This window comes from Acartia tonsa, chromosome 3 (genome assembly GCF_053477335.1).
Source record: "Acartia tonsa isolate MP-2025a chromosome 3, ASM5347733v1, whole genome shotgun sequence".
Classification (NCBI taxonomy): Eukaryota; Metazoa; Arthropoda; class Copepoda; order Calanoida; family Acartiidae; genus Acartia; species Acartia tonsa.
In genome coordinates this window covers 51,521,815-51,535,421 of record NC_137262.1, presented here as the reverse complement: position 1 = coordinate 51,535,421, position 13,607 = coordinate 51,521,815, and the positions used below count along the sequence as shown (strand labels likewise).

At 33.0% G+C, this 13,607-nt stretch overlaps 1 protein-coding gene across 4 annotated transcripts; it reads left to right on the top strand.

Moving 5' to 3' along the window:
- Positions 1–334: 334 nt before the first annotated feature.
- On the top strand, positions 335–13,323 carry LOC145315292 (guanine nucleotide-binding protein subunit alpha-14-like). Of its 4 annotated transcripts, none has more exons than XM_080155314.1 (15): positions 335–387; positions 858–901; positions 1,257–1,354; positions 2,356–2,462; positions 2,904–2,996; positions 3,300–3,332; positions 5,207–5,263; positions 5,668–5,694; positions 6,068–6,135; positions 6,389–6,486; positions 6,860–6,925; positions 8,600–8,659; positions 11,605–11,716; positions 12,020–12,127; positions 12,982–13,323. In XM_080155314.1, exons 1-15 carry the CDS (start codon positions 347–349, stop codon positions 13,068–13,070), a joined length of 1,101 nt encoding a protein of 366 aa, XP_080011440.1. In that variant the 5' UTR covers positions 335–346; the 3' UTR covers positions 13,071–13,323. The 4 variants fall into 4 exon arrangements, with proteins under 4 accessions (XP_080011440.1, XP_080011442.1, XP_080011441.1 ...); XM_080155316.1 differs by lacking the exon at positions 5,207–5,263 and adding an exon at positions 5,053–5,109; XM_080155315.1 differs by lacking the exon at positions 5,207–5,263 and adding an exon at positions 3,410–3,466.
- The last annotated feature ends 284 nt before the right edge of the window (positions 13,324–13,607 follow it).

Sequence of the window (13,607 nt, the reverse complement as noted above, 5' to 3'; positions counted from 1 at the left end):
TTATAATTTTGGTGCAATGACCAATTAACCTAATGTATAACTTTCAATGGATTAATGAGAAATAATATTGGAATGTTTCATGCGTATGATTATAAATTACAATAAATTTTAAAGCCTTTAATGTTTTTTCTTTATTTTATCTTCTTTTGGTAAAAATATATATAAATTTTATTTTTTATGAGCAATTATTTCATCTATCTAGGACATAATTAAGTTGAAAGCGCGTAAGAAATAATCTAAAAACCAACACAATACACATATAAAGCTTTACTAGAAAGCTAACAAATAACAACGCATTTGAGGAATCCTAATTTTATTTATGCACATTTATTTTAGATAATAAAAAATGGATGTAGTAACGGATGACGAATCAGATAATATTAGAAGGTAAACCAATACTAATACAAAGCTATCCTGAAAAATAAAATGTGCAGTATTAGATCCAAGGCTTTACATAATCCTATTAAATAAAGTAGTAAAGATTTTTTTGTTTTATTAAGCTCAAGATCTCAATAACTGATGAAAAAAATGGGTTCTCTATTTTAGATAAGCTGTACATATGTCCCGTGATGGCTTTAGGCTATTTCTTTTAAGTTTTTTGATGGTTTTAAGCTATTTTCCTATTTCTTTTCTGCCCTTTTTAATATAAAGCTTCTAGATGCTTGGGGCGCAGCCGCTAGTTAATATGTACAGTCTTATGTTAATTTTTTTTACTTATAATGTTAGAAAGTTTCAATATCATATCTAAATGAAAATTTAAAAAAAACTTTGAAACCTCTTTGGTAAAATTAAAGTCAAACAACTCTACAGATTACTTGGTCTGACTGTTTTTAAATCGCACAATGATACTTATTTAGCTTGTTGTGTTGCTGTTTGAAGGAGAAGAAGTCATCAGAACGAGGGAAAAAAAACAATTCACATAAAATAAACCAATTTTTAATCATTTGACTTTTAGACTTTAACATAACACTTAACATAAGATAATATAAATTATTGGATTAAAAACAGAAACAATTTTTCAGCCATTTAAAGTTAAAAGTATTTCTCACCCCATTTCGATATTTATGCAATTTCTAAAATAAATTTTTTTGTACACCTTTAATTTTTTTTTTTTAAATGTACGAATCTTACCCGCTGAGCATTGGAAAGTTGTATCATTTTTAAACGACAAATTTTATGATTTTCGAAAAGATTTTTTATGTCTAATGAAACTAAAGAATACTTCGCTAAAAAAAATGTTTTTTTTTTATCTTTAGAAGCTAAACCTAAAAGACACAGTTCAAAAGAAGTTATAGAGTTGCTACTGCTTGGCACTGAAAACTCGGGAAAATCTACTTTTCTGCGACAAATGCAAGTATGTAGATAAACAATATGTCCTTCTGTCACTCAGTAGTTGAATCTTTGTCTTTTTTTTTCTATTCTCTGTGCCTATTCGTCTCTTTATTTATTTTTCTGTTAGAATTTCTTTATTTTTTTATTTGCGAAGCTACTTTATAATTTACTTGTTCTTTTGCCTATCCATCTATAACTCCACCTGTAAGTGTCTGGTTCTTTTAAATTTTTTTATCTAAAGGGTGAGCAACAAAAATGCGTAGATTTTTTAAATTCAAATTGCGCGGCTTTTGGTAATGGTAGAAAAAAAGTTTGCATACTGTTAGAACCGCTATGAAGTCTACCTTTAGGAAATGTAAAAACGATTTCTGTGCTACGCATAGTTTTGGAGCTACGTGTTTAAATGTCCCAACTTACTTAAAACATTACTTGCGAGTAAATTTTGGGACATATTAACACCTAGCTCCTAGATTATTTGTAGCACAGGAACCAATCTTATATTTCCAAAAAAAAAAAGTTCATAGCGGTTCTAACGGTATGCGTAACATTTTTCTACTATTAATACAAGCCGCACATTTTGAAATTTAAAAATGTACGCATCTCTTTTTGCACACCCTTTTCTCCAATATTTAGTTATATACTCGCAAGCCAAGTTTTACGTCAGTTGGGACATTTTACCACGTAGCTCCCTAACTATACGTAGCACAGGAACCGTTCTTATATTTCCTCATAGTAGACTTCATAGTGGTTCTAAGGGTATTCGTACCTTTTTTCTACCATGAACACAAGTCGCGCAATTTGAATTTTTGAAATCTACGCATTTTTTTGCTATTGGTTTTTCATTTGAATACTTGAATACCGATCTAACCTAACCGGAAAAAAGTCACACAAACTTGAACTTTGAGGAAAACTCACCGTTATCAGTCTATAAATATGTTGGCCAATTTAAACAACTATTTAATTTCCACTATTCAACACTCATGTCTTATTTGCCTTGTTTTTAGCCACTTTTAACTGTTTAAGGTGATACATGGAAGCGGATTTGATAATGAGAAACGATACGAGTACAGACCAAATATTTATCAAAATGTTTTTGATGTCATGGACATTCTCATATACCAGCTTAGTCAGTAAGTATTAAGATCTATTAAACAGTTAGACCCTATACTTTATTTTTTAGTCCATTTGAAACATAAAATAAATGTGAAAAATATTCCCCTAGACAAAATAGAAGCATAGAAAAAAATAATTATATCGCATCGTAAAATGATTAATTTTAAAATTAAAACCTTTTTTGAGGGCTACTAAACAAAACTGGTATTGATTTTATGATTTTATTTTAATATTCGTGGAAAAATGTCTGTAATTCGATGCTATATATGATTTTTTAGAATGGCTGAGAACTGATTCTAATTCACCGGATATTAATCGTTTTTGTTATTTAGTAATTAGTAATTTAGTTATTTTCAAAAAGTGTTAGACTGTTAGTATAATAATGTTTTTTGATGAAATCATAGTCAAGTTAAATTCGGTTGTATACAAATCTTTTAAATTATTTTTCTATATTCTAGATTGCGAATACAGTTGGAGCTAAGCTCCTCGCTAATTTTAATACAAGAATATAAAGAATCTCGGGATACACAAGTCAAACTAAGAGCTGCTAGGTAAATATTTGTAATACAGCCCATATCAAACAAAATTAACCTTTATAATATCATAATTGTCGTTTAAAAAGTTTGAAATTTTCATCTCTATCAACCAATTAAGATTTAACAAAAGTTTTTTTTTCTAACCGATGAAAAAACGATCTTATGAAACTATAAGTACCTGTAAAATTGAACTTATTGTGCAAATACTTAATTACTAGGTTGCATTTTAATGTCTACCTGTAAGTTAAGGTTGATAAAAATCACTGAAAATTTAAACTGTTTAATTTTTTTTCATTATTCAAAACTGACATTTTTTAGGTTTCTTTGGCAAGATAGGGGGATACAAGAGGTGTTTGCCCATAGATACGAATATGAGACCACACACAGAATTAGCACCTGTGCCCACTAGTAAGTATTCCTACAAGTAGGTTTGCCCACAGATACGAATATGAGACCACACACAGAATTAGCACCTGTGCCCACTAGTAAGTATACCTACAAGTAGGTTTGTCCACAGACACGAATATGAGACCACACACAGAATTAGCACCTGTGCTTACTAGTAAGTATACCTACAAGTAGATTTACCTACAGATACGAATATGAGACCACACACAGAATTAGCACCTGTGCTCACTAGTAAGTATACCTACAAGTAGATTTACCTACAGATACGAATATGAGACCACACACAGAATCAGCACCTGTGCCCACTAGTAAGTATACCTACAAGTAGGTTTGTCCACAGATACGAATATGAGACCACACACAGAATCAGCACCTGTGCCCACTAGTAAGTATACCTACAAGTAGGTTTGCCCACAGATACGAATATGAGACCACACACAGAATTAGCACCTGTGCCCACTAGTAAGTATACCTACAAGTAGGTTTGCCCACAGATACGAATATGAGACCACACACAGAATTAGCACCTGTGCCCACTAGTAAGTATACCTACAAATAGGTTTGCCCACAGATATACAAATATGAGACCACACACAGAATTAGCACCTGTGCCCACTAGTAAGTATACCTACAAATAGGTTTGCCCACAGATATACAAATATGAGACCACACACAGAATTAGCACCTGTGCCCACTAGTAAGTATACCTACAAGTAGGTTTGCCCACAGATATACAAATATGAGACCACACACAGAATTAGCACCTGTGCCCACTAGTAAGTATACCTACAAGTAGGTTTGCTCACAGATATACAAATATGAGACCACACACAGAATTAGCACCTGTGCCCACTAGTAAGTATACCTACAAATAGGTTTGCCCACAGATATACAAATATGAGACCACACACAGAATTAGCACCTGTGCCCACTAGTAAGTATACCTACAAATAGGTTTGCCCACAGATATACAAATATGAGACCACACACAGAATTAGCACCTGTGCCCACTAGTAAGTATACCTACAAGTAGGTTTGCCCACAGATACGAATATGAGACCACACACAGAATTAGCACCTGTGCCCACTAGTAAGTATACCTACAAATAGGTTTGCCCACAGATATACAAATATGAGACCACACACAGAATTAGCACCTGTGCCCACTAGTAAGTATACCTACAAATAGGTTTGCCCACAGATATACAAATATGAGACCACACACAGAATTAGCACCTGTGCCCACTAGTAAGTATACCTACAAGTAGGTTTGCCCACAGATATACAAATATGAGACCACACACAGAATTAGCACCTGTGCCCACTAGTAAGTATACCTACAAGTAGGTTTGCTCACAGATATACAAATATGAGACCACACACAGAATTAGCACCTGTGCCCACTAGTAAGTATACCTACAAATAGGTTTGCCCACAGATATACAAATATGAGACCACACACAGAATTAGCACCTGTGCCCACTAGTAAGTATACCTACAAATAGGTTTGCCCACAGATATACAAATATGAGACCACACACAGAATTAGCACCTGTGCCCACTAGTAAGTATACCTACAAGTAGGTTTGCTCACAGATATACAAATATGAGACCACACACAGAATTAGCACCTGTGCCCACTAGTAAGTATACCTACAAGTAGGTTTGCCAACAGATACGAATATGAGACCACACACAGAATTAGCACCTGTGCTCACTAGTAAGTATACCTACAAGTAAGTTTGTCCACAGATACGAATATGAGACCACACACAGAATCAGCACCTGTGCTTACTAGTAAGTATACCTACAAGTAGGTTTGCCCACAGATACGAATATGAGACCACACACAGAATTAGCACCTGTGCTCACTAGTAAGTATACCTACAAGTAGGTTTGCCCACAGATATACAAATATGAGACCACACACAGAATTAGCACCTGTGCTTACTAGTAAGTATACCTACAAATAGGTGTGTCCACAAATACGAATATGAGACCACACACAGAATTAGCACCTGTGCCCACTAGTAAGTATATATATCTCCTAAATATGTCTGCCTATGTATCATTATCTTTCTTCGTAGAGACCTTTTTTTATTTCTGTTATGTGTTTGAAGGGTAAGGAAGAGGTAAAAATAGACTAAAACCCTACTATGCTCTATAAACAACTCCATAAGTTTAGTAGTTAGCGACACACAGACACACAAACAACCGTACTACTTTGTTATTGAACTATTAATTAATTTGTTATTAATTTTAATCTATTATTCTTTAGTTTTCTGGCACACTTGGATAGAATCAGGAAAATTAAAGGATTTAATGTAAAATTAACACTTCTTACTAGATTTATCTCTCTTTGCCCTGAACAAACAGATGTTGTTTATAACAAAGCATTTCCCTATTTTTGATATAAACAATATAATTGTAATTGGTATTATTTTGATATTCATTTTTAAATACATCATTTAATTAAATAATACTTACAAGACTTGCATTGGTGTATTGGATAATCATATCATTTGATAAAATGTAATCCTAAGAAGATCTTAAATGGTATCAAACTAACAGGAATCCTCATACTTAATGCCTAAATATACAATGAGGCCTGCCTTAAAGTAGAAAAATAAAAAAATAAAGGTAATTTTTTTTCAAATCTTTTAAAAACATCTGCACAGTGATGAAGGATATTTGCCAGAGACGGAGGATATTATCCGAATGAGAAACACAACTAAAGGAGTAACAAGTGAGTTATATAGAAGCTGTGCTCTTTTAAAAACCCTACAACTACCTAACCTAAGTTGTGGAGACCCTTTTAGTCTGCTAGGAAATTGTTCTCTGTTCTTTTAAAGGGGCGTGGCTGTGTTTATATTTCTGACGCTATTCGCTGATCAAATAAAAGACCAAAGATCAAATAAAAATCGGTAGAGGGTCCCCAACCTATGTGCAAATTTAATTAAAGCTGTTGCCACTTCTAATCCTTTTCTTTTATATTTCAGGTGTATCAAAGTTTGCTATAGACAAGCATGTTGAATTTCATATTCGAGATGTGGGTGGTGGTAAAGAAGAGAGGTTGCGTTGGGTTCAGCTTTTACAGGTTGCAACATAGATTTATTATCCTAAATGGGCTGTCACATAATATACCGTCCAACTTTAAGATGAATTTTTATCACACGATTTGTTTATATTTAGACAAGTATTTAGTCACTTATTATATTCAAGTTCCTTTGTCTCTAAATCGTAATGAGGGGGTTGCCATATTTGGGTCAGCTTTAGACTTCCAGCTGATTTTAAAAATTGTAAAAGGTTAATTTCAACCAGGCTTATAGGCGGCTGACGCGAAGCAACCGAGCCCTGATTTTTAGAAAGAGTATACTGTGAATAGTCTTACCGATATTTTATCAAATGTAAGACACACCGAATTACATTGAACATAAAGAAGCTTAACTTGTAACAATGTTTTCTTTTAGCACGAGACCAAGTTTGTTGTTTATATTGTAGCAATGGATGAATATGATTCTTATTTTAAAACTGAGGTAAATATATAGATAGATATACACAGTTGGATAGATAGACCAAGTTTGTTGTTTATATTGTAGCAATGGATGAATATGATTCTTATTTAAAAACTGAGGTATATAGATAGATAGATAGATAGCTAGATACAGATGGATAGATAGACCAAGTTTGTTGTTATATTGTAGCAATGGATGAATATGATTCTAATTTTAAAATAGAGGTAAATAGATAGATAGATATACACAGATGGTTAGGTAGACCAAGTTTGTTTATTTTGTAGCAATGGATGAATATGATTCTTATTTTAAAACTGAGGTAAATATATAGATAGATATACACAGATGGTTAGGTAGACCAAGTTTGTTCATTTTGTAGCAATGGATGAATATGATTCTTATTTTAAAACTGAGGTATATATATATATATATTATATATATCCTATTATATAAAGTAGTAAGCTTTTTTGTCTGTAGCAAAGGATCTCGCTAAACGCTGAACCGATATGGTTCTCCTTTAGAGTGAAGCTTCTTATAGGTCCCAATGTGGTTTAAGGCTGTTTAATTTTTAGAAAAAAAAGTCGTTGTAAGGTTTTAAGTTATTTTTCTGTACTTTCATGTCCCTTCTAATATCCCTAGATACTAGGGACGCAGCCGCTAGTATATGTAAATATTGATAGACATACAAAAAAAACATAAAGTAAGAAAGGTAGGAGACTAGACAGAACGACAGTCAATTATACAAGAAGGAAGACAGCTAAGAATAGACTGACAAACACAGACTGGCAATTATAGAGAAGGAGAGATAGGCAGAAAAATAGACAGACAAAAAGACAAAAAAAAACAGAAAGACATTCATTGAACACTTAACCATCACCACCTTTGTCTTTTTAAAATTTAATAATGGGAGCTTCTGTTTCTGTTGGTTTGTTAGGTTAGGTTAGTGTGGCGGGCGTGAAGCGCTCCTTTAGTCCTTAGTCGTGCATTTGTATAAATCCTTACGTTCTTTAAAACCTTACACATAAAAGGCAACTACGACGACCTTTCCTCAAAATCTCCTTTCCAAAACGCGGCATACAATGCGTAATAAGATCTTGTAAGCCAAAACAGTTAGTTTAGATGATATTATTTACCAGGTGTCCCCGCAGGTTTAGGCCAAGCAGGAAAACATCAATAGGCAGAAAAATAAGAGGGACATATTGGCAGATAAAAACATACAAATACATATGCAATAAGATATATAAGTTGGAAAGAATTTGAATGTTAGAGGGAGATTTGAAATCTGCATCAAATTTTAAGGATTTTTTATAAAAATTCGTTTTTGTATAATTCTTTATCTAAAAGCGGAAATACAATTTAAGTTAATTAATTTTGACATCTGTGATTGGAGGATTGAAAATTATCTGCGCTCTGATTGGAGAAGCTTAAGTGTCGCACATTATTCAACCAATTAGAGCGCAGGTAGTTTCCAATCCACCTATCCTATTGGTAAAAATTTATGAACTTAATTGTATTTCCGCTTTTAGATAAAGAATTATACAAAAACAATTTTTTTTTTAAATCCTTAAAATTTGATGCAGATTTCAAATCTCACTCTAACACTAAAATTCCTTCCAACTTATATATCCTAATATGCAACGATAATTTTATGATTCAGTTATTATAAAACAAAGTTAACCTTTAATACATTTATAGGATGATGTACGACTGTATAACAGATTACAAGAATCTATAAATGTTTTCAGAGACATTATGGTAAGCAAATATTTTTTTTTACAGTAGCTACGCCCCTCTAGGCCTCTAATTTTGAGGTGGGAAGGTCGATTTCTCTTAGGAGGGAGGAGATATAACATATAAGGTTATGCAAAGCGTGTTCTATAAAGCTTTTCTCCATATTTCTCAATTGGCTAAAAGAAGGATAGTTTGTGCCTTGGTGCTAAAGGTTTAAAATCCAGGACATACTGAGATAATAGTGTAGTGTCTACAGACGTTCAGACTTCCTGTTAATTATAGAATAGAAATGATGATCTTACCATAGACAAACCAATTCTTTAACTTTAATCACTTTATTTATTACTTATAAGCAAGTTATTATCATGTATTTAATCAAATAGATAGCAATGAATAATTATATGTTATACCTATAGATTATAACCTATATAATCTAAACCCCAAGTACTAAGATTAATAGACTATAACCTATATAGTCTATACCCCAAGTAATGAGATTAATGAGCCTTATCCCAACGCTACTGACGAGGATTTACCTACAAGCCAGCAGCAATAAAACCCCTCAGCGAACACTTAGTTCAAGCCGAGGAAAGAGACCTTGCCAGTAGCAAGATCAAACCAAAACTGAAGTTAAACCCCTTAGCAAGTTAGATTGCAAGCAGCAGCTTGCAATCTTTTATGACAGCTCCCCCTATGGTCTTTGCCCTTGTTTAGCTGTCTATTTATTTTAATCCATCCCACAATATAAACATCAATGCTGACTAATATATTTAATGGAGTGTAGCTCTCCTTAAACCCACATACCACATACTCCCTCACCAAAGGGGATTTAACCCTAAATTCCCTTTACCCTAAAAGTCAGCTAGATACATTAATCCATCCCACAATCTAAACATCAATGCTGACTAATATATTTAATGGAGTGTAGCTCCCCTTAAACCCACATACCACAATAGAGCAGCTACAATTTAGGGACATTCCAAAAGAGGATTAAAGGGGTGATTGCCCGCCCCTCCCACCACCCAAAAAAAGGCTTGAAAAGGTCCCTCCTTTTATTAAAATGTAATTGTTATGGTCTATCGCTATGACTGTACATTGTTTTCACAATTAAGTTTTTTTAGCAGCGTAACATTTTTATATCATTTTCATAAATTTCTATTACGAAATTAATAAAAATGACCTTTCAATTATGTGTACTCTTATTTATCTCTCTCTTAACATTTTATATGTTTTCAAACTTTTTAATGTCAAGATTGTTTACCTTTATTTTAGATTTTCATTTTTTGTTTTAATAACTACAGGGTGGGGCACATAAATCCGGACTTTTTTAAAACGGCCATAGCGTCAAGACTACTTGACCGATCAGGACGTTTGACCCCACTATAAAAAGCTTAGGTAATGACCTTTTTACCCATAAAAATCTTTGGACGATGTAGGACGTGTACTCCAAGCTGACCATGCATTTGTTCAACTAGAAAAATTCGAAATGCGCACGTCGCTCATGAAACTTGCTGAAGGTACTGTTAGATACATAAGTTAGGTACTAGAAATTACTAATGCTCTCTATCCAAGTTAGCTTGGCCGTAGTACTTTGGAAAATTGACACATAGCAGATTGTGAGATGTCAAAAACGTCAAAATCTTGAAAATTTCACGATTCTCCTCTTCAGGGGCCCATATGGAACCTTGATTCTCGTTTTAGACTATAGGTTGGGTTGACAACCCTAGCTAAATCCTCATGCCATTTCCAAAAATGTAAAGAACGTCGTTCTAGCTCAACTGTGGCCCAAATAAGAGCCGCCGTGTCGAAGGGTAGCTTGAAAGATGGTAATTTGGATCCTGCGATTACTCACCTCCCTAAGGAAATGTGGCCTCCCAGCAGCCTGATCTTAATTCAATGAACTTTTGGGCCTGGGGCTACTTTGAAGCATGCACCAATAGAGGTGCTCATACCACAAAGAGCTCCCTCATTGCCACTATCAAGGAGATCTTCGCCAGCTTGGACAGGTACATTTTGACCTGGGCCTGCCGGCGGTTGAGGAGGCGGGTAGAGGCGGCGATTGATCCTGGCGGCCATTTTTTTGAATAATCTAATAGTCTTACACCTATCCTGCCTCCCAGTTTTTAAAATTCAATAAAATCTTTAAAATTGACGATTTTATGTTCATTTGTTTAAAAATTAGAAAAAGTCCGGATTTATGTGCCCCACCCTGTATATATTTACTTAATTATTAAGAATATTAATTGAATTTTGATTTTGTGATTCTGATTTAAAGTGACTTACTCAATAATCCTTGTCCATTGATGAGTTTTGAAAATTGATTGAAATAAAATAGCAATATTATATTCCAGGATTTTTTTTCATTTAAATATTTTTCAGCGATTACACACAAGCTGTTATAAATTTAAAAAGGGATTTCTTTGTATTGATGAAAAAGTAGGGGACATTGGACTGTAAAGCTTTTTAAACGCGATCTCTTATTAGTTTGAATAAAAACTTTGAGGACTTTTATAAATTCTTAATTGTGTTTTAAAAATCGATCAGTTTCCAAACATTTCCTCACTAATCTTAATGGATATCATAATTGGGGTTGTACATCAATTTATTGTCTTATCCATTAAGATCCCTAGAACTCTTAATCCTCCAATATCAACTAGGCACCAATGGCAAAACACATAACAGAATGATAATTGGTGGTAGGATTAATATACAGTGAGAGAGAGGGTACAATGAGTTGTTTATTATGCTAGTCCCCATAGTTTTATTATAACGTTTTCTTATTCGTTGGTCTGACAATTTTTGGGACTTTAGTGAATTATGATTGGTTGGTTTATTAAGAAGAATATTTAAAAGTTTCAACCACTAATTTTAATCAACAAAAGGGGTAACTTTGTGTTGGGAATGTACATCAATTTATCGGTCATTGTCTTATCCCTTTAGATCCCTGATAAATTTATTTTTAATTTAAGGAGAATGAATGGATGGAGCACACGACATTTATATTATTCCTCAACAAATTGGATGTTTTTAGAAAGAAAATTAAACACTCAAACATCTCTGCTCATTTTCCAAAGTTTGAAGGTAATAAAAAATTAATTTTAGTCGTGCAGCTTCTCTAATAGTTTGAGAATACCCACGCCCCTACCTCCCATCCTTTTTAAAGTTGTTTTTTTCCTATAACAAATTCCAATCCTGCGTGGCCTAAAGCAGCGATGTTCTAATCCTGCGGGGCTACCCGGTATTCAATATAACCTCACCAAACCTATCCTGTCCTAAAGTGATACAAAAATTAGAAACCTTCATCTATATCTATTTTTTGGAATATTGGGAATAAATATTTACAAAATCACGCAACCTCAAATTATGAAATATTTGTTATTTCAGGAATTTCAAACAGTGAGCAGGATGTTCAGAATTTTATCAAGAACGAGTTCCATTCCATAGCCAAATCTCATGGTAGAGAAATGTACCATCACATCACTCAAGCTACAGGTATAATAACATAATAATTTCATAGCTAAATCTCATGGTAGAGAAATGTATCATCACATCACTCAAGCTACAGGTATAACATAATAATTCCATAGCTAAATCTCATGGTGAGAAATGTACCACCACATCACTCAAGCTACAGGTATAACATAATAATTCCATAGCTAAATCCTATGGTAGAGAAATGTATCATCACATCACTCAAGCTACAGGTATAACATAATAATTCCATAGCTAAATCTCATGGCAGAGAAATGTACCATCACATCACTCAAGCTACAGGTATTATAACATTCAACAGACAACCAATTAGTACCTTTATTAAACTTGTTTGTCTATAATTTACATGAGAAGTAATTTTAAACTTTTTAGAAGGAAGACTAATCTATAATTCGATATATCTGTCTGTTAGAAACAGAACGGGGGAAACGCAAATTACCAAGTGCTTTTCAAGATATTAGGCTGAATTTTTAAGTGAAAATATCCTATACATATAAGAATCCATTATAGGATTTACTGTTGGTCTATCAGTCATGCTACAAATATAGAAATGAACACCAACTTATGTGGGGGTTTTGATAGTTTTTTATATTGTATTGTGCTTTGCTAATTATGGATGTTGTTATCCAATTTTTTTTTCTTTTCTAATTTCATAAAGCTCTACATTTATGTAGATTTAGACATACTATGTCATATTGGCCTTACTTTTTTATCATTATTGTAGAAAGATACCTGCTATGATTAGATATATTCACGGAAGCATGAGAAGCAAAAATAAATGTAACACTTTTTGACAACGTGTCTACTTATTAGAGCTTCTCTGTTATGGTATTGTCATACTTGTTTATTTTCAGACAAGAACAACATCCGAGTTATCTTTGACGTGGTGAAAAATAAAATCTTGGAGATGCACTTTGAATCTCTTGGACTTCTTATTAAATAATAGTAACACTTGTTATAGAGTTGCTGTGCTACAACTCCTTAGATAATAGTCAACATATTCACTTCCATAATAGGAAAAAAACTTTTTACAAATTAACATTTTTAATTTTTGATATTATTTTAAACTTTAATTCATGTATAATAATTTGTTTTATACTATTTTTGATGCTTTTTAAAATCCTACCTCTATGATATTGTTATTAAATCATATTAGATTTGTATTATCATATAAATTTACCTCAAATTGTAAATAGAATTAGAAATGTATGTATGTTTTTTTATTATTATTTGCATACACACACAACGTTCTATAACTCACAGGCATTTATACATCTAGCCAATAAAGTAACTGTGTTTTTGACAATAAGTAAATGGGTTTTGAAAAAAAGTTATTTGGGTGTTTACTTATGGTATTGTTATTAAAGTACTTAATTCCAAAAAGTTGTTATGCTTCCTTAACCGTTGCTAACTGTCATATCAATAAGACAATTTTAACATGCCCAAATTGACTGTAAGAGCTTTGTGTTACTTACAGACC

Bases quoted from the DNA above. Each gene is read 5' to 3' on its own strand.
- LOC145315292 (XM_080155314.1), top strand. From the start codon at position 347: ATGGATGTAGTAACGGATGACGAATCAGATAATATTAGAAG. The intron at 3,333-5,206 runs GTTTGCCCATAG...ACCTACAAGTAG, and splicing joins GATAGGGGGATACAAGAGGT to GTTTGCCCACAGATACGAAT. The intron at 6,136-6,388 runs GTGAGTTATATA...TTTATATTTCAG, and splicing joins CACAACTAAAGGAGTAACAA to GTGTATCAAAGTTTGCTATA.